Source organism: Hippichthys cyanospilos, chromosome 2, assembly GCF_059441005.1.
Source record: "Hippichthys cyanospilos isolate Australia breed blue-spotted pipefish chromosome 2, RoL_Hcya_1.0, whole genome shotgun sequence".
Lineage (NCBI taxonomy): Eukaryota > Metazoa > Chordata > Actinopteri > Syngnathiformes > Syngnathidae > Hippichthys > Hippichthys cyanospilos.
This window is the reverse complement of record NC_142370.1, coordinates 17,270,131-17,297,488: the sequence shown is the minus strand read 5'-3', so window position 1 is coordinate 17,297,488 and position 27,358 is coordinate 17,270,131. Positions and strand designations below refer to the sequence as shown.

Below are 27,358 nucleotides of genomic sequence, written 5' to 3'. Positions count from 1 at the left end.
ACAAAATGAGTAATTCAAATTACTGATGTTTGATGGAAGGGACACTGCTTTGCATCATTGCTATCAATGTCTTACAATATCTTAACGGTATATTATCATACAACTGGAGCAAATGCACAGTATTTTTTGTATGCATGATTATTTAAAAAGCTATACACAGTACTTTTTGTGTGAATGAATATTTAAAAAGCTATATTATCTCATTTGCTTGAAAAAAAAAGTAAAAAGGTATACACCAGATATTTAGAGGCATCGGTGTATTTGTTCTTGGACTGTCTTTTTGTGATCAACTCATTGATATAGTTGGAAGGACAAACACACAAAACACAAAAACATTATCTCACGAGTTACATTGCCGCACCGCTATTTGGCATGTAATGAATATGCATTCCATTGTTGGACAATTTTGTATAATTAGATTTTTGCACACTGCGTGCAAAACAACTGTGGGCAAAAAAAGCCCAAAGTGAGTACAAATCAACAGCGATCAGCATTTGGCTGAGCTACTTGTTGACAGTCTTTGGCCGTTGTCTTGGTTTGGACTTATCTGGGATGTCTTTCGGAAAACAAATATTTATAAATGGGAGCCGCCGAGCTTGGGGCGAGAGGGGGCGTATAGGAGAATCCACTCCTGCAATGGGCTGTTCACACAAGCCATCCCCGTAATCCTCCTTTCATTTGGCCGACAAATGCCATGAATCTTGTCCGGCGACCCGATGGGAGGCTGATCGGGCAACAAAAGGGGAGCTGTGAACAAAGAGCAAACAGGCAAAGTGGACTTGAGGGGTGTCACCGGCCTCGGGGATCCCATTAACAGCCTGCAGCACAATGGCAATGAGAGAAATAACACAACAATATAGCAAGACAAAAGTGGACGAAACGGTAACGCCGTGCTCGCTCGTTAATTGAGCCCTCGATGAGTCTCCCGCGGTGCAGCGCTCCAGTGTTTGATGCCTGTCTTCAACTATCTTGTCTTCTGCAGGACATTGTCTTACATCTCTTGAAATATTCACCCGGTGCTGCAAGTTAAAGACCGTGTTCGCTTATTTAAAGGCGTTTTAATAGTGAACACTTCAAAGAGGTGACTTGACTTGAATGTCATCTTCAAATGCAGCAGGGAAGAATCCACTTTCATCCGCTGAAATTACCTTCAGTGAGCCCGCTGGACAACGTCCAAGGACGTTTCTCTTCCTTCTCGTCTACTCCTTTGCAGTAGCTGCAGGATGGCGGATGTGAAATGGACTTCCTCGTGAAAAATTCATTTCAGTCTTTTCATCGCTGACTGCCAAATTTATTTCCCGTGTTCATGAAAAGGTTGCCGCACCAGGTCTTGAATAACTAATGAAAAAGATCACCACTGGCTTTGTTGTTCGCATTTTTGCACAGGAGTCCTGTTGATGCGCTCAAATATAAATGGGAGGACGCAAACCACTCCACTAAGAAGAAGAGCTGATGCATGGAATTGAAATTATTACTTTTTGGGGAGGCGCTTAATTAAAGTGATGTTTTTTTTTTTCTCTCTCTCTAGAATGAAGGTAAACACACTGGGAATTTCAATAAAGTTGACATCAGGGTTGTTACATTGGATGAAAATGAGCAAAACCATGAACACAAAAATAAAACCATTTTTGTGGCAAAATGGAATAAAAAAACTGCTTTAAAAAAACAAAATGAACAAAATACAGCTCATGTTCATAAAATACTACTACTACTACTACTACTACTACTACTACTAAATACTACTAAAACAACCAGAAATGGCCTTTGTTTTCATGATTTGCCCTTTGTTATACATGAGCTACAGATTTGATTTTAGATGTGTTTATTTTGGCATTGCTGCACATTGGACAGAAGGAGTAAGGCCAAACTCTCATTTGAGAGCTGTAATGTACAGTACTTTACTTTACTTAACACTTAGTGACATTTTTTAAAGTCTAGTGCTGGAGAAACACTCCATAAAAAAAAAAAAAAAAAACCTAACCATTTTTGAAAACTATTAAAACAAACAGATTAAAATGCAAAAGTTGAAAACAATTCGAACCTAACTGTAATCCAAACTCCAGAAATGTTCTAACCCCGTTTGACAGCTTCTTCAAGTCATATTTATCAATATACAGTACCTGCTCTTGACTGCAGTATGGAAGCAGTCTACAACAGGAACAGGGATGCAAATAATGCAACAACATTGGTGCCAGATAATACGTTATGAGATATGACGACGATTGCCAAAGCAAGTCTGATGGCACCTACTGTTTATGAACATGACGGATGCCATACTGTCCATATGAAGGACGCCTTGTGGGAGGGGAAGTGAGAGTTGAACCATCAGCTCTCCACGCCAAAGAGGACATACATTGTGTCCATCCCAACTTACGTTTTGTGGGTTGTATTCTGAGTGTGCTTCTGCCGTGGGGAGGGGGGGGGGGGGTGGATGGGACGCGGGGTTGATTCAAGAAAAAGAAACAATGTGAAGCAAATACTTGGGGCACGCAGGCTGACAGTTTATAAAGTGGCAAGCATTGTGGCCCAAAGGCAGATGCATGAATACCTCTGAAAAGACTCCCTCACATTGACACGATTGAAGTAGACAACAGCAAAACGCTGAAAGGAAAGCTTAGACTGCGCGCTGCCAAGCTGATCAGCATTTCTAATGCTCCCACTTGGAATTAATGTACATCTGCAGTGGGAGGACTGGCCGTGTCCACTCACTACTCTTTGCATTGTTTGCCTTGCAAGTACACATTTCTCGGGCTTGCAATGCCACCGCCAGCAGCTCGTGGCTGCAGTGACACAATTAGCAGCAAAATAGAAATCGCAATCAGAGCTAAACTTCTATTCTATTGAGAAAACACTGTTGGAACAATGCTTGTTATTGTGATGCGCATCTGAATAATCCAGATCAGTCTATGTACTGTTATGTTTATTTGATGGCACCTGTTGTGTGTGTCATGTTTAAAAGGTGAAATCAAAGTATTATTACAATGACAAAAAATATTATTCTCAATCGATGCTAAATCGATTATAGTTCAGTTGTTTTTAACTTGAAAGCGCAGTACATTCCTATTTGTGCATGAAGATTGGTTGGTTTTAATCCATCCATCCATCCATCCATTTTCGATAGACGCTCATCCTCACAAGAGTCACAGGCTTCCTGGTGCCTATCCCAGCTGATTTCGGGCAGTAGGTGAGGGACACCCTGAACTGGTTGCCGGCCAATTGCAATGCTGTCTTTATTTGGGTATTATTTCATTCAACTTATGTGCCTTAGGTTTGATTTCAAATGATTTATAAGTACAGTTTGACAAGTTCCTTTTTTCAAGTACATTGTTGCACTTAAAAAAGTGCAACATTGCAACATTGCATCCCACATTAATTTGGTGAAAGCTGTAAACCACTTTAACATTCTGCATGGTTTGATCGGGTCTGCATTTTTATTAGTCACACTTTGACATGAATCCCCTTCCAAGTAATTGATCCAATTCACATCATTCCCATTTCAAAATACAGTATTTTAAAAATGACATGGCATATATTTTCCCCATTCACACATATTTGCTTTTCCAAAAATTACACAGCTTTGATCCCAAATTGATCTTTTATTTATCTTTCATTGCAGTGATGCAATCAACATTACACATTTAGGCTACATCCTTTCCATTTGAAATTCAAATGATCTAACTCGCCGGTGTCAAACTCAAGGCCCGGGGGCCAAATCCGGCCCGCCACATCATTTCATGTGGCCCGCGAAATGCTAATTATGACATAATTATTACAAAATATCAAATTTTTCCAATTTTAAAAACGTTTTTGGGAAAACAATATGCATTTTTTGTGACCAATCCCTTTTTGGAACAGTTTTTACTGGCCTCAACTGGGTTTGACACCCCTGATCTAACTCAATTTAATCAATAATTCATCACATTCTGTATCATTCAACGTCATTCTGCATTTCAATATTGTTTTTATTTTGCATTTCAAACCTCACACACAAGTTCTCCACAAAATGTAAAAGTATAATAAACTTCATATTTATTTTGGATGTTGGTCATTATAGAGGTGGTTACTTGGCGAGCTTGGAGTTTTCAGGTTGTACTTTTAAAATGTGTATTCTTAATTATATGGCAGATTACCGTTAAAAAACTTTATAGCTGCTGGTGTGAGATCAATTCTCACTACCGTTGCTTTTGTGACTGACGTGATCGGCCCAGGTGTAAGAGGATAAGCGGGCTAGAAAATGGATGAATCGATGGTGAAATGCTGAGTTAAGAACATGCCGTACTGTCTGGCCTTAAATCTTTTTTTTTTTTTTTTTTTTTTTCTTTTCGCAAGCACACCCGTGGCCTACCTATCATTTGCAAAGAAACACATCAGTGAGTGCATCCCAAGGAGTTTTAGCCAGCAGGCACATATCATTGAATTCTCAATACTCGATCTCCTACAATGAAACAAATTTCTTTCTCTTAAAAACGTTTTGCCATTGCTTTCTTTAAGCCTGCGACTGTGTCAAGCATATCTCGAGAGGGCCTTTTCTTATCATATTTGCTCACAGCTCTAATACATATCACTGTTTATTAATAGTCTGCAATATTTTTTTTTTGTTTACGGCTATTTTTTTTATCTACTAAATAAAGACGTGAGCATGCATGAGTCCAAGGAGGAAAGGAGATCAAGACTTTGCATTTACTAGCAGTTTGCTAAGACATAATGCCCACAACAAGCCAGCATCTTTGAGTGGGCCGGATTTAGTTCAATGCCACTTAAAAATAATATACACTATATCCTTTGTGCCCGTAGTTTGCCTTCAAAGACATCTTTAAAGGAAATGAGACAAGCTGTTGGTGTTGTTGTGTGAGTGCAACCACAAAAGTTGTGATTTTCCAAATATTTTTCCACCCCACCAACATAATTCAGTGCAAAGTTCCTAAATCTGTTGGCACGTATGAACCCGTCACCGTAAATCTTCATAGTGCTGCTTACGGTTCACTTTCGCTTCATTTGTTGGGTCTAAATGGAGGCACACTTGCACAAAAGCAGAAACAATGGTGAAGTGAAACAATGAGAGCAACGTGGCGCAGGTTTTGTTGATGGAGATACTTTTGGTGCCAAGTGGAGGGTTGCTTTGTCTGAATAAATTAGAACACTTTGGCCTCAGTTGAAAGCTTGAACGTTTCTAAGTCAAATATCAATATTGCACAGTGGAAAAAAAATCAGGCAACCTCAATTTTTCTCAGTGGTTTTCCATCATTCTAAAAAAAAAAAAAAATAAATCCAGAATTGTGGATTAACACTTAAGGCTAAGTTTATAAGGAGACGACTGGAACAGAAGACACAGTGTTGTCTTGTCTCCACTTGTTGTTTTATGTTATTCTGAAAAAATAAGTGCCTGTATGGAGTAAATGAGAATGTCTGGAATTCTACTGTGTATGCAAGCGAGTGCAAAACCTTCAGTCTTTATGTTCTGATATGCGCGGCAAAACCAAAGTAATGGTTGATTGCTTCTTAGAATAGAATAGAATAGAATAGAATAGAATAGAATAGAAAGCCTTTATTGTCATTGTACAGGTGTACTATGAAATAGGGGATTTGAAGAGCTAAAAGATGCTGCACCTGTGCTCGCCACTAGCTCTATATACCGTACATACAACCCAATACAATGCATAAATTCACACTTGCCATGTGAATTTCAACAGTTATCCATAATCTAAATTTGAATTGTTGCCCTTGTGTGCTCTATATTAGCATGACGTCTGCATAACATCACTGATGGTCCCAAAACCCCTTTGACAAAGCAAGAAAGTGCTTTAATTTACTCTGAAAAGGCACACGTGTGATGTGAAATCTAATTCAGATGACTTCCTCTGGAAGCTTGTCGAGAGAATGCCAAGAGTGTGCAAAGTAGTAATCAGAGCAAAGTGTGGCTACTTTAAAGAAACTTGACAATAAAACGCCGTTTTCACTTATTTGACCTTTTTTGTTAAGTACATAACAGCACACACATTCAAGCATTGCTGTGATGCTTTCAGTGTGAATGTACAATGTGAATAGTCATGAAAATAAAGAATTTTTCGGCCCATAACGTATATGACTTTCAGTGTCGCACATCTGAGCACGGTTTTGTGTTATGGCTGTATGAGTGGGAATGCGACGAGGAGTGGATTCAATTTTTCCACCCTGGAAGGAGGTTTCAAAAACACGGTCACCATCGAAACGAAAAGCACTTGCAATGGAATATTTTGGCATTTCTACCAAGCGTCCTCGTGTAAATGATTCTCAAAAGTTGATTCATCGAAAGCAAAACAACTATTTAACATCCCTTCTCGATTGTAATTATCAAATAAATGTTCAATTTTAATTTGGTGTAATTCATCGTCATCACTTGATCCCATGGTTCTTGAAAAGGCCCTCGAGAACCTTTGAGTCAGTAGTCAAGAGTTTGCCGCGGTCCCGCAGCGCGTTTGCTTGTGGCCTTTGTAGCCAACAACCCCCTGGGGTTTGCTTTCTATTTATACTGAAAGCTTGAGGGACACTCACGGGTCTCTTTTTAAGTGAAGCTTTGGCAAGTGACCCCCAAGAGGCGTCCAAAGAGCCCGCGGAACCCCGACAGCTTGGTTCCACTTCATTCTGCCCACATCTATTCACTGGACTCTGACCCAGTCTTGTCCTGGATTTTCAAGAAGAATCCCAAAGGGGTAAAAGGAGGCGGACTTGACATTGCACCTTCAGTTTTGCGAAAGCTGGTGCAGGGGGTCTTAAATAAGACCAAGTTGTCCTTGGAATTTTTGTTTTTGCAGCGTTCACGTGTTTTTATTTGTGTCTACTATTTATTAAAACAGCATCATTGACCCGTGAAGTCAAAAAAAATGCAACAATGCTATTGGTTTTGTTAAATATTTTGCAAGACAGCATCTTTTAGCCTTGACATACAAGGAGAGATTAGGAAAAAATCTGTTGCCGCTGAGGAACAGAGCCCTTTGTCTTAGTATTAATTGTGTATCTCAATTACATAACTCCAAATTAATTTGGTGATGTTAACTTGTACAGCAAAATTGAATTCATGTTATCATCATTGGCTAATGATGTGTGTTATTAAGAAAAAAAAGAAAACAATGAACGAATGGCTTTGGCTGGAATTTGCAGCTCTAAATGAATTAAATGTGCTTTTTTTTTCTATTGCACATTTTTGTCGCAGCACACAATGGCAAGGATTTGAATAAAATGAACGCTAAACTAATCATATTCTCACCGCGACAAGTCAGCATGTTGTTCATACCATTGTTGTCTCTGCAGAATATTTGCACATGTGTGTGGAACTGAATAAAGCTTCCTAATAAGACCAATCATAGGTTGAGCCTGTCTATCGGCTCTGCGCGTCATTCTCACCATAATCTCTGCTTCCTATTATAATTTGAAAAGAGCCTCCTCCTCCTTCTACCCCCATCCACTAGGCTGTCAAACTTTCTGAACCTATAGCGTTTCTATTCCGACAATGGAATATGTACTCACAAATGATACCAAAGCGATCAATTTGGTGTTTTTGGGTACCAGGAAAACAATTTATTTACTTATTATCATTATTATGATGTGGATTGTGACAGCAGAGAAAGGACTGGGAGACCCGACCCAGCAGGAACACACAACATCAAACAGACTGCTCTAAACTGCTCCTCAAGTATTTATATGTTTAGGTACAGTCATTTAACTACAACTCTATAATAAGCATAAATCATGAGCTTTCTTTTTTTTAACTTATTACCAGGCTACCCGAAAAATTAAGTATTTTGTCGTGGTGTTTTTATCGATATTTCCAATGCAATGTTTGTCTTGTTTGTGTTTTACTGCAGGTCATAAGAAACAAAACTTGAATTGCATTTCCATTTTTAATCTGTAATTTCTACTATCCAAATGATTATATAGCTATTTTATTATTTCTTGGATCATGCCTCCACTAGTCAAATTTATGCTCATGACAGTGTCAGAGATGATGAACAAAATAGGGCCGAGGACAGTGCCTTAAGGAAGTACGGTTGAATTGCTGGGATTTAACGCAGTCTTATCGTAAACATGAAACTCCAATAAGATTTTCTCTGAGAATACCATGGAAAGCCGCTCTTAAATGGAGAATGTTAAAGTTCATATACATCCAGATATATACAGTTCATATGAAAAAAAAAACAACAAAAAAAACCAACTCATCTGACTTCTTCACTCAGTTTGTCAAGCAATAACATGAATGAAGACATGACAGCAAAAAGCAACCGTCAATGTGACTTATTTGAACAGGCAGTCGAATGGATGAAGCGTCTGATGTGGAGTCGGAGCCTGATCTCCCCCTGAAGAGGAAACAGCGCAGGAGTCGCACCACGTTTACGGCTGAGCAGCTGGAAGAACTGGAGAAGGCTTTCGAAAGAACGCACTACCCTGATATTTACACCAGAGAAGAGCTGGCCCAGATGACTAAACTCACTGAGGCGAGAGTGCAGGTAATATACACAGTCATGCCAACATGTGTTAAAGTCCTTGGGCAAGCATGACCTTGACCTCCTATTTTCTCCACGTAAAGTGCGTGATGCTAGACATGCTAATTAATTATATTATACTTGAAAGAGGCTAAATGGCGGACATTGCATCTCCAGTTTTGCAAAAGCTGGCGAACGAACGGTATGTGTGAAATGTTGTGTGTCTATACCGGATGTGCCCTACGATTTACCACCTCTTGACAAATGTTAACTTGGAATTGGCTGCAGGTACCCGCGACCTTAAAAGTCAGGGTGCAAAGGATTTCTTAAACCTTCATACTCCAGTCAACCAAAGCTAGTGTTCTACATGTTTTTCAGGTTTTTCTTTGCGACACACCTGATTTAAAATGATTAACTCATCAGCGAGCTCTGCAGAAGCTTCATAATGATCTGATCATTTGAATCAGGTGTGTTGCAAGGAACGTCCTGGGAAACATGCAGGACACAGGCCATTATGAACTGGAGTTTGATGCTTCAGGAGTATGAGGGTTAATTTATGGGTCTCTTCAATCCCAAAGGCATATTTTTATTATGTTTTTACAGTAGTATCGTAAAACACCTCTACAACAAAACCTGCATGTGCAAAAAAAAAAATCCCCCAGTGTGAAATAATCTTCATGCTTTGAAATCTTTCCCTCTTTCTTACTTCCTCCTACAAGAAAAAACTCCACGTTGCATAAAATGAAATATTTTTCTCTGCATTTGCTAAGCATTGAAATTCACTATAGCGAAAACAAGTCTGCGGCAAAAGATCATTTTGTTTTATGCTTGACGCGCCGGCACACATTTTGCAGCCTTGTATAGTCGGAGCGGCATTACCCCGCAGTCAGACGATTTTTTTTGCTTGTTCCATGATGTCCTGTGATCTACCAATGCTACCTTTGTGATCAAGCAATTGACCATACTTGATGCATTAAGCAATTCATCATCTCATCATTTTCTGATGACGGTTATGTTTTGTAAAGGTCTTTTAGAGGTCTCTGGTAAAACCTTTTCACGCTGCCTGAAATTGAAGCACCATCCAATTGCAGACAATTTAAAATAAAATTTAATTGATAAAAATTATGAATACTGTTAATCACTGTAACCCTTACAATAAAAACAAATATTGTAGATATTAAAGATATAAAAAATTTTAACATGTCCAAAAATATTTCAAGGTAAAATCCAGGCCACTGGTAAAGCAATCTCTAGACGTTTTTGTGTGTGTGTGTGTGTGTGTGTGTGTGTGTGTGTGTGTTACATGAATATTCTGCAGACTGGAATGGACAGCCAATAATATAATAATTATCTCTTTATAAGTTGTTGGAAAAATATCCTGGATGACACTGATGCAGCCTTGTGCTTTTTATTTTCATGGTACAGGTGTGGTTCAGCAATCGCAGGGCCAGATGGCGAAAACAAGCAGGAGCCAATCAGCTGACAGCTTTCAACCATTTGTTGCCTAGTGGATTTCCCCCTTCAGGGATGCCAACACTTCCCACATACCAACTGGCAGACTCCAGCTACCCAAGCAATATTTTGTCCCAAGGTAGAGCAGCACATTTGATCTACTATGAATGTATAGCTAGTAAATTGGAGTATATAGTGACAGCCTTCCAAAGAAGGAATCATCTTGAAGGGTTGAGCATCTTTATGTTCCAAGAGCATGATCAGTCAGGGACTCAGAACAACTGAGGGAACACAAGTAATACCAACATACGATGCTGTGGTTAGGCTCTTTGACCCAAACTCCTTGAAGTTTTTTTTTTCTGAAATTGTCAATTGACAAAACTACATAATTGAGGATATAACAATGGCTCCCTTCAATCAGAGATCGGAGGAGAAAAGTTTGGGGCAAAATGTTTTCTCGCTGATCTACTACAGCTGAGATGAATGTGGCAGCAGCGGATGGCAGGTTGAATATGGACAATATGTAGATGGATGGATATTCAAGCTTACTTTCAGTTCGTCAGGGATAAAGACAAGAAGTGTAAACAGTAATCGTTGGGTGACACCTAAATGGCTGTCCACTTCACTAAATAAGACTAGTAATTTAGAGCGGTGGCAACAGACGGAGGTCTGTGCTCTCTCGCTGAAGGATGACACCTGGATATCAAGAAATAAGGAGATTTGTTGAGAGATATGGTGCCGCTTTTCACGGTGGATTCACCAGCACTTTGAAACCTTGTCAGCAAGATCAGTGTCGCAACTAGCCATAATGACAAGATAAGCCACCGCTTATACTAATAGTTTATAAATAGTTGTGGTCAATGTGTATCAAGATGAAGCATACAAATCTCATGGTAGACAGCACGTTGAACACCTTAACAATCATGTAGGCTAGCTGCTAACGTTAGCCCCACTGAAACCATTTAGTTTCGAAACGTCCGTCCTTAACCTAGACGATTGTACATGAATTTGAATATGAACATTGAAATTGTGAAATGCACTGTGTTTAACAATGCATCCCTATGCTGTGAAGCTAAATTAAAAAGGGATTAAAATACAAAAAAAAAAAAGATTTTATATCTTGTAAAGGTTTACAATACAATACAGGTCAAATGATTCGTATGGTTGAGCTCCGTTTAGAATGACAAATCCATATACCCAGTTATGGTGGTGAGAGTAATACAAAAGTAATGCAATTAGTTACGTTATATAACTGTATAATATAACTGTATTTGAAATGTAATGCATTATGCATTACATTTCAAATACAGTAATATTGTAACGTCACCAATTACTTTGAAATGGAAGTAATGAATAATAAATAATGCTTTACAGTTTTGAAGTAACTTACCCATCACTGTATGTATGTGAATTCAGATGGCGGAGGCACAGTTCACCGACCCCAACCGCTACCTCCCTCCACTATTCACCAAAGCGGTCTATCCGCCAATGACAGCGCTTCCAGCTATGGCCTAGCTTCGAATCGCCATGGCTTTTCTGGCTACTCCGACACCTTCATGACATCTGCGTCGAGCGGTCACGTCAACCCGGTCAGCACTGGGCTTTCCCCACAGGTAAATTTGACATGACTATTCTTATATTTTTGTATGATACAGTTTGGCTTTTCTTTTCACTCAGTGTCATTTCATTGATGGAACCGGCCACTTTTGTCAGTATTACCTGAGCTGGCAAGAGGGTGGCAGGAGGTTCAGATGAAAAAGCAGCGAACATAAGGAACAATTAGAAAAAAAATTTGAATCTAGTATTGATCGATTCATTGCCAACAGGGATGGCATGTTGCGTTTAAAGGCATTTGGGAAAGGTTGTAGCTGCTCAACAAATCCTTTTAATTTTCCTGCATGACATTGCATATTTTGGTTTGTCATCATAAGAAAAAACTAGTCCAAGTACTGTGGCAGAAAGAATGTAATTTAGTGGTTTTGAACAAAAGGCTGAAAAATAATCCCACCGTGCAAATGACAAACCTGACCTGCGCAAATACCAGAAATTATGCCAACTGTCCAGTTATTTGATTTGCAGTTTTGATCTCATTTCCCTCCAAAACTGCCAGGCACATTCGTCCAATTTTTACTGACAAGACAGGCAAGGTGAGGATTTCTGACAAAAAAGGGATTTGCTGTTGTTGTGGGGAGTTGGGGATAACAGAGGTGTCTCAACAGCATGTGTTTAATCGTTTTGTAGGGGCTTAATACTACAAAAAGAACACCACATGTATATCAAGAGACATGGCTCCCTTCATTTAGTAAAATCTCTATCCCTAAAGAACGCAGCCTTGGTTTACACTAGGGATTACCATGGGGGTTGCATTATGTACGACATATTGTTATGGTTATTGGTTTCCTTGCGAATAGCTTTGACTGCTTACAATACATTTGGCTATTAGGCTCCTAAGAAAAGAAAATACATTTATTTCTATTTGGGAACATCACAACAGTCTCTGTTAACCAGAAAAGGATCGTTAGAACTGATATTGTAGCTATTCTAATCAAAACATCGAGGTATTTGACTATTTATTATTGGGATTGCCAAACTTAATGTAAGAATTCAAAATAAGTCAATGGTAAGGTTTTACAGGTTCGCGTTGCTACTTATCGTCAAGCATGCAATTTTTCTGATTCATCAATATTGTCGTCAATGCGTGCCTTTTTGTGTTCTTCATCATTAGTCGCAGAAATTTTTTTCCATCCGCATTTATAATTTGTAAGCTAAGATCTTGGTTAAACATTTTAATTGGATTGCCGATTTGACATTGCTTTGCTAGGAAATTTTTAATAAACATATATTTTTTATGTGTTTTTTGATGTTTCTAGCTTAAAATGTAGTTACGCTCTACTTGATTCAATTCTTAAGAACGTTCCATAAAAAAAAAAAAAAAAAAAACATAGTGTTGTTAGGATTTTCCACAGTTGCGTTTGTTTTTAATGGCAAGGAACGAACAGGCTATTCTGCTCATATCATAGGCATACTCGGAAGCTTAGCTTACAGCCTATGAATGAATGTTTTAGCATACAAGTCTCATGTGGGAAATATCAATAACGCTATTCATCTGTTTACACTGCTCTTCATCCTTTCACTGAATTCTTAAGCATCTACACGAGAGTGCCACAGCATTGATTTGGTTTTTGAATAGCACGTAAGCTATGTACATTTTGAACACCTGACATAACGCAATAAACACAATTTGAAAAAGCCATATTATATTTGAAATATACGTCATACATTTGAACATCCTTTTGATAGATTCAAAGGGGGTGTACTGTAGATGTTTGCTTTCATGTGGTGTCTGCTGCCAACTGAACGCATTGCAGTGAAAAAAACACAACAACATATAAGCCTCACTGAGTAAACATTTTTGTTAAACCTTCATACAATTATGATTGCTTTCAAGAGCTCACATGAATTGTATGTACAATTTTGAAATCAGGTCACCGAAGGTGATGTGATCATTTCCTACAGTGACCTCAAAATGTCAATGTGTTACACACACACACACACACACACACAAAAAAAGCAAAAGCTCATTTCTTCTGCGGTTTGTTGTGAGAAAAAGATTTAGTAGCCTGCACTGACTGGAATGGTGGGGCTGAGAGAGCGAGAGAGCGAGAGAAAGCGAGAGAGAGAGAGAGAGAGAGAGAGAGAGAGAGAGAGAGAGAGAGAGAGAGAGAGAGAGAGAAAGCAAGGCTAGAGTCAAGTTGGTTTCAGTGTTGGGGGATCAGAGCTGCTTTGGTTCTGTGGCTGTGTGTCTTTGATCCATATCCCCAGGCCTGCCTGCCTGCCTCGCTAGCTCAGGCCTTGCTCATGTTTCCAGACAACTGTCGGCCTGAGATAAGGTGGGATAGGGGGATGCGGGGGTGCCTCTTCACACTTATTACCCCCTCCCCCAGTGTGCTCTCCCGCTTACACAGTACACACATATTTATATAATGTAATTTGATTGCTTTTTGTCGCATAGAAAAGAAAGCACGATTGAAAACTTTTGACAATTAAACACAATCGTCAAATTCGACTGAACGCGGAATGCAAATGGTACCTTAACAACACGCGAAAAAAAGGATGCCAACAACCGACATAAATGAGTGCATTACTACGTTGAACTTTTGCAATTTAGTTCAATTTAAAAAACAAATCCTGATGGTACTGAGTTAAGCAACACTGTTGCGTTAGCGAGGAATGAGTGCATTTTTTAAAACATTTTTTCCTTTAAATTCATCTATGGAATTAATGCTTTAATAATGACAGCTCTAATATCCATCCATCCATCCACCCATCCATCCATCTATCTATCTGTGCTGTAATAATATTATAATATGTATATTTTTAGCTCAGTCACCATATACATCAATGCCAATTTATTGCACAGGCAATTTGGGGGGTGTCTCATGTTTAATCAAAACAAAATCAACAAATAAATACAATTCCATTTCTCTAAAACCCACATTTTACAGCACGTGTTGGGAAGCTGAATGTCAATATTACATCTCAGCTGCTATTAAAATTTGTAGCATTAAGCCCTTTGACTAGGCGTACTGTCAAGTGGCATACTCCAATGTTAACCCATCAAAAAGGATGAACATATATATTTAGACCATCTTGCTGGGGGGTTGTGAGATGTCGGCTAAAAAACACATGCTGCTCCACACTGGATAGAAGCTTAGCCGGTGCAAAATAAAATTAATCAGACCTGCTGCTCTAAATATAAAAGAAACTGAAAGACCTAATTTGAGGAGGGTGGTGGCGGCTCAACATTTTTTTTGGTGTAGCACAAATACAAACACAATAAGCAGTTAGGTCCTGTTCATAATTTAAGTTTTCATAATTGCATAATTTCCTTCCTTTTTTTTTTAATTCAGTTTTTAAATGCCAAAATACACCTTGAAAGCTACAGCTTTCCTTAAGATTTAGAGACTGGAGCTGTTTTAGTCTCGATTTTGCCTCTTATTGACCAAGAGCGTCACACACCCGACAGTATCATATTTTGTAAGATTGTTGATCAAATTATTTGGAACATTCTTGCATTTATATTATTTGTATTATTGCAAACCAAACACTGTGCTGAGTAAAAGAAAAGTTTGAAAAGGGTCTTTAACAGTGAAGTTATACACACATTGACAAATGTGTAAAAAAAAAAAACACTTCTTAAAAAGTGAATGCAAATGGAAAAAGAGAGGCACTTTTCTTATTTTGCCATTGAAAAAAGAAAAGTTTATATTATTTAATAATTAGATAACCTAATTATGTGCAATCAATACCTTCAAACTCAAAAATTGTAAATTGTCCATGGAGAATGTCATCAAAGTTGCTCAGAGCTCAGGAAATGACCAATCATGGCCCACCTATTTTCTGGGTTCGGTCATGTGTTGTTTGCAAGTTGAGCCGTGACTGGTGGTTAGCCCAGTCTTGAGCAATTGTGCTGTCACTCTCAGGTGACAAGCAAGTGACAAAACGGCCACCCAATTACATGGCAAAAAATGGGTGGATTTTGCTGCTTTATGTAATAACCCAGAAATACCCATTTATTTGTATTTTTTTAAAGGGATTAATTGAACATGAAAAATAAATACAGAAATGCTCGTACTGAAGTCCCATTTGGGCTATCTCGATTCACCGTCTAATTACAGGTGATGAGCATCCTGAGTAACCCGGCTGGCGTTTCGTCCCAAGCCCAGCACGACTTCTCGGTGTCGCCGCTCCACAGCATGCTGGAAGCCCCTCCTCATAACGGCGTGTCCGCGCCCGGCAGCCAACGTTCAGGAGAGGCCTCCATCAAGACGGTGGAGAGCCTCCCGTCTTCCCAGCCCTACTGTCCCCCGACCGCAACGTACAGCGGCCCCAACTACAGCGTGGAACCGGCCGTGGCTGCCGTGGGCTACCAGTACGCTCAATATGGCCAGAGTAAGTCCCGCCGGCGTCCCGGCTTAGCGTGGTACTCGTCGCTTGCTGCTCACCGTTAAGCTAGTGTTTGCTGACGGGATCTCAAAGAGCATTATACTTCATCCCTGTCCCGTGGACGTGGCGATTGTTGGTCAAATGCAGAGTAGGGCAAGCTACTGAGAAAGTCTTGTTGGTTAAGCTTCTTTCCCCCCTCACTCTTCTGTGTGTCATTTTCTAAGCATAGCATTCCGATTAATACTGCGTTTGTGGAATATGAATGAAAGCAAATGTCACGTGACCAAACTCAGAAAACAGGTGAGGAATCGTTAGATGTTACCCGGTACACTGTGGGATCATTTTCAGTTGACAGCGAGGGGCAAATGGCCACCCCTGAGATGGATGAAAACAGTTTAATTCGGACACAGTGTGCAGCCTATTTGCATAACGGACATGGCTTTTCAGAGCTGTGGCCCAATCGTGTAGAAAATGGGCAGTCTGCTTCAAAGATTAACCACACCTCACTTTCCAGTGTTTACCACAAGTGTGCCTATTTGTCCTAATGCACGCATTTTATCCTGTTTGTCTTTTATTGCCTTCTCTGGCCCTCTTCTGTGCTAAGATTGCAAAGCAAATAAGACCATCCAAAACAGGGGCTCTATTTTTGTGACTGCCGTGTGGCCTAGCCTCTCACATATGAGCGCAGACTGGTGGATCAGAGAGAGGGAGTAAAATAACTCATGTATACTGCCATCAATTGTGCTGTCATTCATTATTCTACTCTAACGATTGTAAATATTTGTATGGAAACAGCAGCTCGGAGGAAGGGTGGTTAGCACATCCGCCTCAATTCCAGCTCACTCCGGTCTTCCTGTGTGGAGTTTGCATGTTCTCCCTGAGCCCGCATGGATTCTCTCCGGGTGTCATGGATTTTGGGTTGTGGGTTTATTTTGAGGGGTTCTGTTCCTTTGTTTCCGTATATAGTTCCTGTTCCCGCTCCGGTTGCGTCTTTCTGCGTTTAGTTTTGATGTAGTCCACCTGTCCGTGTTACCCGCCCCTCGTGTCCTCCAATCCGCTCCCTTTGCCTGTTGTCCCTGCCCAGCTGCCGTGTGTTTGTTTGATTAGAGCTGTATGTATTTAAACCTGGTTTTCGTTACAGCCCGCGTCGGAACATTGTCTCTGTCACGTCATGTCATATTGTCTCTATCGTATTGTCTCGTAGTCCCGTCTTGCCCCGAGTCCCTCAGCTCCGTGTTTTCCTGCCAGCCTGTCCATAGTGTTTTGCTTTCTGTTTTGCCAGCCTGCCTGCGCCCTTAGTTCGAGTTTTTTGCCGTCCTGTTTTTTCTCGCTTTTGTTCCCGTTCGTTTATAAATAAATGGATTTAATCAACCCCCTGTCCCGACGCTCCCCTGCTTTTGGGTCCTCCTCCTCTGCAACCATGCCGGCCTCCTCAACCGCCGTACTCCCCCGTGACAGAATGATCCGACCAGCACAGGACCCAGCGGGAAGTCCGCGTCGGCGGACTCGACGCCGCCGCCCCGCCCGCATCCGTTCTCAGCCCGCCGGTCAGCCCCGTTCCCCCAGTGTGAGACCTCTTGTTTTTTCTTCCGTGTTTCTCCCCTCCGAGTCCGCGTCTGTCCCCGCTTCTGATCCGCCCCCCGCGTCTGTTACTTCCGCGTTTCCCTCGTGTTCCTCCGACCTCCCATACGACACGATTCTGTCCCCGCACGTTTTTTGTAGTTCCGATTTTTCTGATTTGCGTAGTTCACCTTCTGTCCGCACACCCGATCACCCTTCCTCTCCTGTTCGCGCACCTTACTGTACGTTGGACTCTGATTTTTCCGATATCGAGGATTGCCCTCCTTTCGTCACGTTTCGTTCCAGTACCGGTCCGGATTTTGTTTACCCGCGTCCCTCTTCCTTCGACACTTTTTATCATATTCCGTATTCGAGCCTGTGCACCTCTTATGATTTTGATTCAGATTTTGATTTTCCGTCCAGCCAGTCATTTTACTGTCCGTCCGAAGACTCAGATTCAGAGCCCCCATTTGACCGTGACCTTTTCGTGGGCTCCCGGTTGGCATTTCGTGGCCGCCGGTGGAGGGGCCCGCGAAAAGGCCACCGCCCCAGTTACCACCAGAACCCATCTGTTCAGTCTCCTGTCAGTTCCGATCCGTTCCCTCCTGTCTCTGTGTCCCCCTCTTGCCGCGCCCTGCCTACTTCCTCCTGTCCTGTACCACCCTCTTCTTGCACCCTGTCCCAAGCTCCTGTCGCGTCTGTACCACCGGTCTCTGTTCCCCAAACTTCCTGCCGGCGGGCTGAAGCGGCACCCGCCCCTGTCCCAGCGCCAAGGCGGCTACCCGTACCTGTCCCAGCGCCAAGGCGGCTACCCGTACCTGTCCCAGCGCCAAGGCGGCTACCCGTACCTGTCCCTGCGCCAAGGCGGCTACCTGTCCCTGCGCCAAGGCGGCTACCTGTCCCTGCGCCAAGGCGGCTACCCGCCCCTGTCCTTGCGCCAAGGCGGCAGGCCGCCCCTGTCCCAGCGCCAAGGCGGCAGACCGCCCCTGTCCCAGCGAGCCGGCGCCCGGCCTCTGCGAACCCTGCGAGCCGGTCCCCGGTCTCTGCGAACCCTGCGAGCCGGTCCCCGGCCTCTGCGAACCCTGCGAGCCGGTCCCCGGCCTCTGTGAACCCTGCGAGCCGGCGCCCGGCCTCTGTGACCCCTGCGAGCCGGCGCCCGGCCTCTGTGACCCCTGCGAGCCGGCGCCCGGCCTCTGTGACCCCTGCGAGCTGGCCCCCGGCCTCTGTGAACCCTGCGAGCCGGACCCCGGCCTCTGTGACCCCTGCGAGCCGGACCCCGGCCTCTGTGACCCCTGCGAGCCGGACCCCGGCCTCTGTGACCCCTGCGAGCCGGACCCCGGCCTCTGTGACCCCTGCGAGCCGGACCCCGGCCTCTGTGACCCCTGCGAGCCGGACCCCGGCCTCTGTGACCCCTGCGAGCCGGACCCCGGCCTCTGTGACCCCTGCGAGCCGGACCCCGGCCTCTGTGACCCCTGCGAGCCGGACCCCGGCCTCTGTGACCCCTGCGAGCCGGACCCCGGCCTCTGTGCACCCTGCGAGCCGGACCCCGGCCTCTGTGCACCCTGCGAGCCGGACCCCGGCCTCTGTGCACCCTGCGAGCCGGACCCCGGCCTCTGTGCACCCTGCGAGCCGGACCCCGGCCTCTGTGCACCCTGCGAGCCGGACCCCAGGCTCTGTGAACCCTGCCCGTCTGCCTCCCAAGCCAGTCGCCCGTCTGCCTCCCAAGCCAGTCGCCCGTCTGCCTCCCAAGCCAGTCGCCCGTCTGCCTCCAAAGCCAGTCGCCCGTCTGCCTCCAAAGCCAGTCGCCCGTCTGACTCCAAAGCCAGTCGCCCGTCTGCCTCAGTCATCCCAAGTCAGTCTCCTGGCATCCCCGCCGTTTCTGATTGGCCCCCAGTGGCTGTCTCTGTCCAGCCTGCCGTTCCCAGTGCTGCCAGCCACGGTGCCGCAGCCTCAGCCTGTTGAGCCACCAGCCACGGCGCCTCAGCCTCCTGAGCCGCCAGCCTCTGCGCCGCTGCCTCAGCCTCCTGAGCCACCAGCCACGGCGCCGCAGCCTCAGCCTGTTGAGCCACCAGCCACGGCGCCTCAGCCTCCTGAGCCGCCAGCCTCTGCGCCGCTGCCACAGCCTCCTGAGCCGCCAGCCTCGGCGCGGCAGCCGCAGTCGCCTGAGCTGTCAGCCATGCCACCATTGCCGCAGACGACAGAGATGCCAGACGGTTCCCTGTGGTCGCCCCTGTCCCAGGTCAGTCTTGTGCTCTCACTCGTGTCTGTGGTCTGCACCCAGTGGCTGTTCCCTGATGGCACCCCGACGACGCCTCCGCACCTGCCTGACGGCGTCCAGCCGACGCCTCCGCACCTGCCTGATGGCGTCCAGCCGACGCCTCCGCACCTGCCTGACGGCGTCCAGCCGACGCCTCCGCACCGGCCTGACGGCGTCCAGCCGACGCCTCCGCACCGGCCTGACGGCGTCCAGCCGACGCCTCCGCACCGGCCTGACGGCGTCCAGCCGACGCCTCCGCACCGGCCTGACGGCGTCCAGCCGACGCCTCCGCACCGGCCTGACGGCGTCCAGCCGACGCCTCCGCACCGGCCTGACGGCGTCCAGCCGACGCCTCCGCTCTCGCCTGACGGCGTCCAGCCGACGCCTCCGCTCTGGCCTGACTGCGTCCAGCCGACGCCTCCGCTCTGGCCTGACTGCGTCCAGCCGACGCCTCCGCTCTGGCCTGACGGCGTCCAGCCGACGCCTCCGCTCTGGCCTGACTGCGTCCAGCCGACGCCTCCGCTCTGGCCTGACTGCGTCCAGCCGACGCCTCCGCTTTGGCCTGACGGCGTCCAGCCGACGTCTCCGCTCTCGCCTGACGGCGTCCAGCCGACGCCTCCGCTCTCGCCTGACGCCGCCCTGCTGACGCCTCCGCTCTCGCCTGACGCCCCGCCTGCCGATCTTCAGGGGCAACCGGGATACAAGCCTACCTGGGGTGGCTTGCTGTTCGCCATCGGGCGCCCAGATCGCCCGCCTGACTCGGCCCGCCGGGCACATCTGCTCTGGCGTCCTGGCCGCCCGCCTGACTCGCCCCGCAGGGCACCTTTCGTCTGGCGACCGGGTCGCCCGCCTGACTCGCTCTGGCGACCGGGTCGCCCTCTGGACTTTCCCCCTCGGGTGCATCCCGTTTGGCACCAGGGGTGCCTTTGGACTGTTTTTGTTTTTCTCCTGTGCCCTCCTCCGGTCCCCCTTCCGCCCACCCTGCCTCGGTTTTGTTTCCTTGTCGGTTTGTTTTTGGGACGTCTGGGATCCGTCCCTTGAGAGGGGGGTTCTGTCATGGATTTTGGGTTGTGGGTTTATTTTGAGGGGTTCTGTTCCTTTGTTTCCGTATATAGTTCCTGTTCCCGCTCCGGTTGCGTCTTTCTGCGTTTAGTTTTGATGTAGTCCACCTGTCCGTGTTACCCGCCCCTCGTGTCCTCCAATCCGCTCCCTTTGCCTGTTGTCCCTGCCCAGCTGCCGTGTGTTTGTTTGATTAGAGCTGTATGTATTTAAACCTGGTTTTCGTTACAGCCCGCGTCGGAACATTGTCTCTGTCACGTCATGTCATATTGTCTCTATCGTATTGTCTCGTAGTCCCGTCTTGCCCCGAGTCCCTCAGCTCCGTGTTTTCCTGCCAGCCTGTCCATAGTGTTTTGCTTTCTGTTTTGCCAGCCTGCCTGCGCCCTTAGTTCGAGTTTTTTGCCGTCCTGTTTTTTCTCGCTTTTGTTCCCGTTCGTTTATAAATAAATGGATTTAATCAACCCCCTGTCCCGACGCTCCCCTGCTTTTGGGTCCTCCTCCTCTGCAACCATGCCGGCCTCCTCAACCGCCGTACTCCCCCGTGACACCGGGCACTCCGGCTTCTTCCCACGTTCCAAAAACATGCGTATTACATGTATTTGACAGGCTAAATTGTCCTCAAGTGTGATTGGATGCGTGAGTGGTTGTTTGTCCCTGTGTGCCTTGCAATTGGCTGGCAACCAGTTCAGAGTGTCCGCCGCCTGACAGCTGGGATAGGCACCAGCAGCCAGGTATCCAAGTGAGGATAAGCGTCTATAGATGATGGATGTATGGAAACAAGTTGTAGACCACATAAATCAAACGGACAGGAATATGTACGGGTATAAGTGAGCATGCCGTCCTGGGTCCGCTGACAACATTATATTTACACAGCTGTTTAAAATGAGTTTATTTCATACTGTTTGAAAAAACGAAACATCAAGTTCCAGAATGACCAAATACAGTAGCTTGGAACAGCATTAATATTTTCCCCTAGCATTGAATTAGCAAATGCTTCCCATTGTTATTTTCGGAAGTGAAATGATTAAAACGCTAGGGACATCGTTATCCAAAATGTTATCGGCCTGACAGAAAGGGCTGTCAGAGTGTAAGGCTGCAGAAACGACTCACACTGTCATCTAGTGGAGGGATAAGGAAGCCGGCAACAAAGACGGATGTGCATGTTCTGTACAATATGTTGGACGGATGGCGATAAGGAACCCTGAAATCACCTTTATTTTTACCGCAAATCTGACTGGTGTGCACCTGTTTGGAATATGTATACAAGTATTTATGTAACTGAAACATCTTCATCCTCCATTTCTTCCGTTTTTCGTACTGCCTCTCTACACCTCATACAGACCAATGACTTGAAACGCAGATCATATTTATATCAACTATATATATTTATATGCGCAGAGGTTATTTACTGCACTCAGCTAGTGCTAGGCATGAGCTGAAAATGAAAAAAAAAAAGATTTTTTTTAAAGTTAAGCTGTGTAGAAAACAGACACATAAAACATTGCTAAATACCCACTTTTTACAGTATAGGTAATTGATGCCCTGCCCCCAAAAGGTTTCTAATTGCCTAAAGATGCCACGAGATAGCTGCAAGTTAATACTCACAGTATCTCTAAAACAACCGTCTCAACTCACTTGAATGTGTAGTTCTTTAGAATCAAAACGCCACAAGATAAAGCACAATTTACAATTTAGTTCCAAGTCTAATTTTGACGTAGTTCCCTGCAGGCATCAAGATGTCTCAAGCTATTGACAAAGTATACTTTTCAGGGAATAATGGAGAAACGATTATTCAGCTGCAGCTGAAAAATGAGCCGGGCTCGTCTTTTCTGATACATTTGCACGCTAGATTGTTCATTTTTCTTTCGGTCCCCTCAGTAAAAAGCAAATATTTTGATAACTGGAAAATTGACTCCAGGAACTATTTTATAATACAAATTTGACAAAAATCTTATCTTGTTTCATTCTCGTATACTCAGTCCTGAGAGACATCTCACCTCGTGGGATTTGGGTCTCACCTCATTCCTTTACTATAGATGGATACTTACGTCAATGACGTTGTGCGACGTTGTGTGAGCAAAAAAAAAAAAAAAAAAAATGCAAATCAAAACAGAATGTTTAGTAAGTAAGATTCTTCAAGATAGGCAACCAAACATAATGATGCTTTAGGACCTGAAATGACTTTTACCACAGTCAAGGAGGTCCGAGCCTGAATTTCCTGAGCTCCTAATGTGCTGGAAAATGGCTGTCAAATGTTTGGAAACACTTGCAGGAGGATGCTCATAGAAGACTATCATCTGACTTGATGCTGCTCTGGATGCAATTGTGCTTTTAAAGCGATGCCACTTTGAGTCAAGCCGAAGCCGGTCCTAGATTTTGGCTGAGGCCTTCCGTCGACCTCCACTCACTTTTCCTTCAAAACTAACTTTACTTCAGGCACTTCACTCTTGCTCTAATTCAAAAGGCACCTGGCAGATTAAAGAACATAGTCTACTGTCAAAATAGCTGCGGTGTGTGCGTGCACCCCATGTTTGCGTGTCGCTCGATAGGCTCCACCTTGGACACGCAGGAGTCTCACTTTGAGTGCTCAGCAGGGGGTTTAAGGTGTAAATCTGTCTGACGGGGAAAGGAAAGCTTCACATGGAAGGTCTCGCTAAACCTTCGAGGTTCCCAAAGTGCGCCTGGATGACAGACTTGCCCGCCCATAGATGCTCTTCTTCCTCCAAGTGTGACACTTTCCTTTTTGTGTGTACTCCACGCGCAAAAGCATCCTAACGGACACGCGCTCCTTATCCGCACGCAAACACACCACGTCATGTCACCTTGCTGTCAACACACCTCTCCCTCTCGTCATTTCAAAAAAGAGGAGCCATCAGCAACTCGACAGGGGAGGAGCCACGTGCGAGAAATGTGCTGAGCATTAGTGCCAGCTTTCGAAAACCTTTGCTTATTATTATGGACTGTCTGTTATTACCATGTTTGTCTGTCTGTCTGACAAGCTGCCGCCTTATCACTCTTTTTGTATCACCGGAATAACAAAACGGGGATGGTTCTCCAAGTATTTGCAATCACAGCACCCGCATTACAACCAAACTACTCTTTGCGTTGTTCTGTTATACGCACCTTTTTTTTTAATTTGGTTTGAGCCACACACACAAAAACAGTCTTTTGAAGAAAAAAAGGAGCACTTATTGTAGTATATATTTATATATATATATATATATATATATATATGTAATTAAAAAATACAATTAAATAAAAGGGCAGTAGTGTATAGAGCCTTAATAAAATTAGACCATGTAGGCTATGCTGTATATAAAGGTGATTTTTTTTTCCCCTTTCAAAGACTATGTATACTAAGGTGCTGGTTTAAAAAAGAAAAATAAAAAAACTCTGAGGAAAGATTTGGACCGTTTTTCATTACGGACAGCAGGAGTTGCTGCATTTACCATTGTCTGTAGCGACAACAAACATGACGACCTCTGGAGGAGTGCCTCCCCCATGTAATATAATTTAATGATGACTAGACCTACACTTTGTTGGGGTTTCAAATTGTTGTTCAAAAACAAACAGCCATCCGTACTTACAAAGCACAATTTAAAGTGTCCAAACTACCAAGCATGCATGTTTTTGGAATGTGAGAGGACACTTTAGTACTCAGAGAAGACCAACGTAGGCACTGGGAAAACATGCAAACTTTAAGTATCACTTTTCACAGTTGCATGTAGATTCACGACTATCTTCTCGAATATACACATAATGTACACCACTGTATTATTCCGACTGTACATTTTAAAGCAATAAGATGGAGATGAGTAACAGAGAATGCTTTCTCTTGTCCTCTGCAGCTGCTATGAATTGCCTGGCCAAGAACGTGGGCCTTTCCAGCCAGCGCAGAGTGAAGTTGTCTGACCACTCAGGTGTTTTGGGACTACTGCAAGTGGAAACGGGTCAAGCATACTAGTCCTTTTGTGACCTCATCAGCGCAACCCAACACCTGCACTACCATCATTTTCGGTTATGCCATGTTGCCAGGAAACAAAGTGTGAGCTAAACATGCAATCATTTGGTTTATTTATTTATTTTAAGATTTTGAGGTTCACAACTTTAGCTATTCGCTTTCACTCCCAATGAGAACGTTTCAGTGAAGCATTTAGTACAGACGTGTTCAAATTACTGCAAATGGACACAGTGATTGCAGAGATGAGGGTATAAAAACATTTGTGGACCATGAAACGTAACTTACGGACATCTTTTCTTTTACTTACTTTATTTTAATAATCATCTTTGGGAAGCTAACTATCAGTACAATGCTCTGTGTCATATTATTGTAAAATTATGTATATCTTTGTAACATATTGTTTAGCATAAAGAAATGTCAGGTGAAAATAATTTTTTTACTGTTTTGATGTGAGATTCATCAAATGTACTTGTCAGTAAGACACTTCAGATTTTTCATTTTGGACATTCTTAGATTCTTGCTAAAAGAAAAAGGCATATAAAATGTGTATTATTATTATTAATTGTTATTATTATCGCTATTATTATTATTGTGGTCTCAAATGGAATTTTTCTTTGTAATTCATTTATTTCTTCACTGTTGACGTTGAAAAACTTGTGTGGGATAGAGCAGATCTCAATTGCCTTGTGTAATTATGCTCACCTTTGATTATTTAATAAAAACAGAATTTGATTAAATATGTGAATGTTTTTTTTCTGTCGATTTGTGAGCTACGATTGGCTGGCCACCCGTTTAGAGTGTAACATGCCACTTGCATTTGCCACAGAGCTTACTATTTTGAAATAATGGAAGGAGAGAAAAATCGAAAGGATCAGGCTCTTCTAGGCAGAGACGAGGACGACCAAAACCAATTTTTTCTTCAACGGCGAGAAAAAGTGAGTTGCTATCAGAACAGCCACCTTCATCTTCACCTTTATCTGTGGTTTATTTCGTATATTTTGAGTTGTAGTGTTACCCGTAGTTTGGTCATACAATGCATGATGGCTAAGTGGTACCGTTTTTTGTTCCGATTGTGTGCTATGCTAATAAAGACTTAAGACTACGTCATAGTCCAGAGTATCATCGTTGTATATTAGGTAGCAAAGAGCTAAAGCTACTGTATAACACTGTCTGTGTTTACATATACAGCGGGCCCCCGTGTTACAAGATTAATCCGTTCCGCGGTTGGGCTCGTAAAGTGAATTCACCATATGGCGGGCAATTCAAACCTATGTTAAATAGCTAAGGTGTTTAGAACCCCAGGTAAAATCATGACATTTGTGCATACATATTAAGAATTGGTACCAGGGTGGTATAGTAAATGCTACGTATGTATATACAGTATAATGTACATGTATACAATCAGAAAACATCATAAATAAAAAAATATAGAAAGGATTTATTAACCTTTGAGTGGTGCTTTGTATGCCCATATTCCCTAGTAAGGGTAGCTCAGACTAAGCTCGCTTCGTATTTCTTGATTATCTCCAGCTTCGTTTCCATATAAATTATCTTCTTACTTCTCTCTTTTAACATCACTTGCAATCTTGGGACCCATGGCTAACCCATTCGAGTTTGAATCAAGCAGTAAAATGCACTATAAATACGCTTTTGTAACCACTCACGATCGAACAAAGCTTTACCGTTCCGCCATTTTGAAACGAGTGAGGCGACCAATAGCAGACCAGCATCTCCGTGAGCAGAAGCCGACCAATAACAGACCAGCATTGCAGTGACACGTTGCAGGGAGGCAAGTGTGACGGCAACTGAAAATAAGTGCCAACTCCCTAAAAATGCCTGCAGATGGAGACAAAATAACACAAATACGGCCAATCCCCTAGGGTCATGACAGTTGTTTTTGTCGGAACGAGGGAATGAAAAAACTCAGTATTCCACATCGTAACATGAACATAACGTAAGCCAGGGACGCTGTGACATGGGGGTCCACTGTACATTGTTTTGAATATTTGTAACCCGATGCAAATATGGTTGCCCTCATGGGACTTCACCTCCTCCTCCACTTCAAGCATCACTGCCAAAGGTAAGTCAATTTGAATGAATCTAATTCAACTGATATGCTTGGTACAACTTATGAATTTAATTTTTGAAGTTAATGTAATAATTTTACAACGCTATGTTTATAATTAATGACTTAGGGGTGTTTTGTAAGATATGGTAATAGAATTTCTGGATGTGCATACAGTGTGAATGGTCACCCATTACTGGAACGGACAGTAACAACTTACATTCATTTTCACATTACGTTCAGTTGTTCAGAACGTATCTAAAGCGGAAGTTGAGGAGCGTCTCCATATCCTCTTGTGTATTCCACCTTGCTGGAAAACAAATAAGAAAAAATATCGTATCTAAAGACAACTCAGACTCTGAATCCAGCACAAGGTTTGTATCTTCTCCATCTAAGGCACTTTGGTTTACTTCGCTCAGGATCCTTTCCAATGCCTGTTGAGCATTGAGTCTTCTCTGCATTTCCGTTCTTTCGAAATTTGCACGCCACAGAATTCTGGAGGGCGTTGAAGTGATAGGCTGTGTAGTGAGGTATTTATCCACCTCAACACAATAGTAATGCAATCTGTATCCAAAGGACATTTCGATGGATGGGTCCATTTG

At 43.7% G+C, this 27,358-nt stretch overlaps 1 protein-coding gene across 2 annotated transcripts in view; it reads left to right on the top strand.

Moving 5' to 3' along the window:
* Positions 1-25,413, top strand: part of LOC148427621 (paired box protein Pax-7-like) — a 33,489-nt gene extending 8,076 nt beyond the window's left edge. For both annotated transcript variants that reach the window (XM_088438780.1, XM_088438772.1), the window contains exons 5-9: positions 8,281-8,480; positions 9,882-10,047; positions 11,325-11,521; positions 15,587-15,860; positions 24,579-25,413. In XM_088438780.1, coding sequence (XP_088294906.1) covers positions 8,281-8,480; positions 9,882-10,047; positions 11,325-11,521; positions 15,587-15,860; positions 24,579-24,694 — 953 coding nt within the window. In that variant the 3' untranslated portion in view covers positions 24,695-25,413. The remainder of the gene's footprint in view (positions 1-8,280; positions 8,481-9,881; positions 10,048-11,324; positions 11,522-15,586; positions 15,861-24,578) is intronic.
* The last annotated feature ends 1,945 nt before the right edge of the window (positions 25,414-27,358 follow it).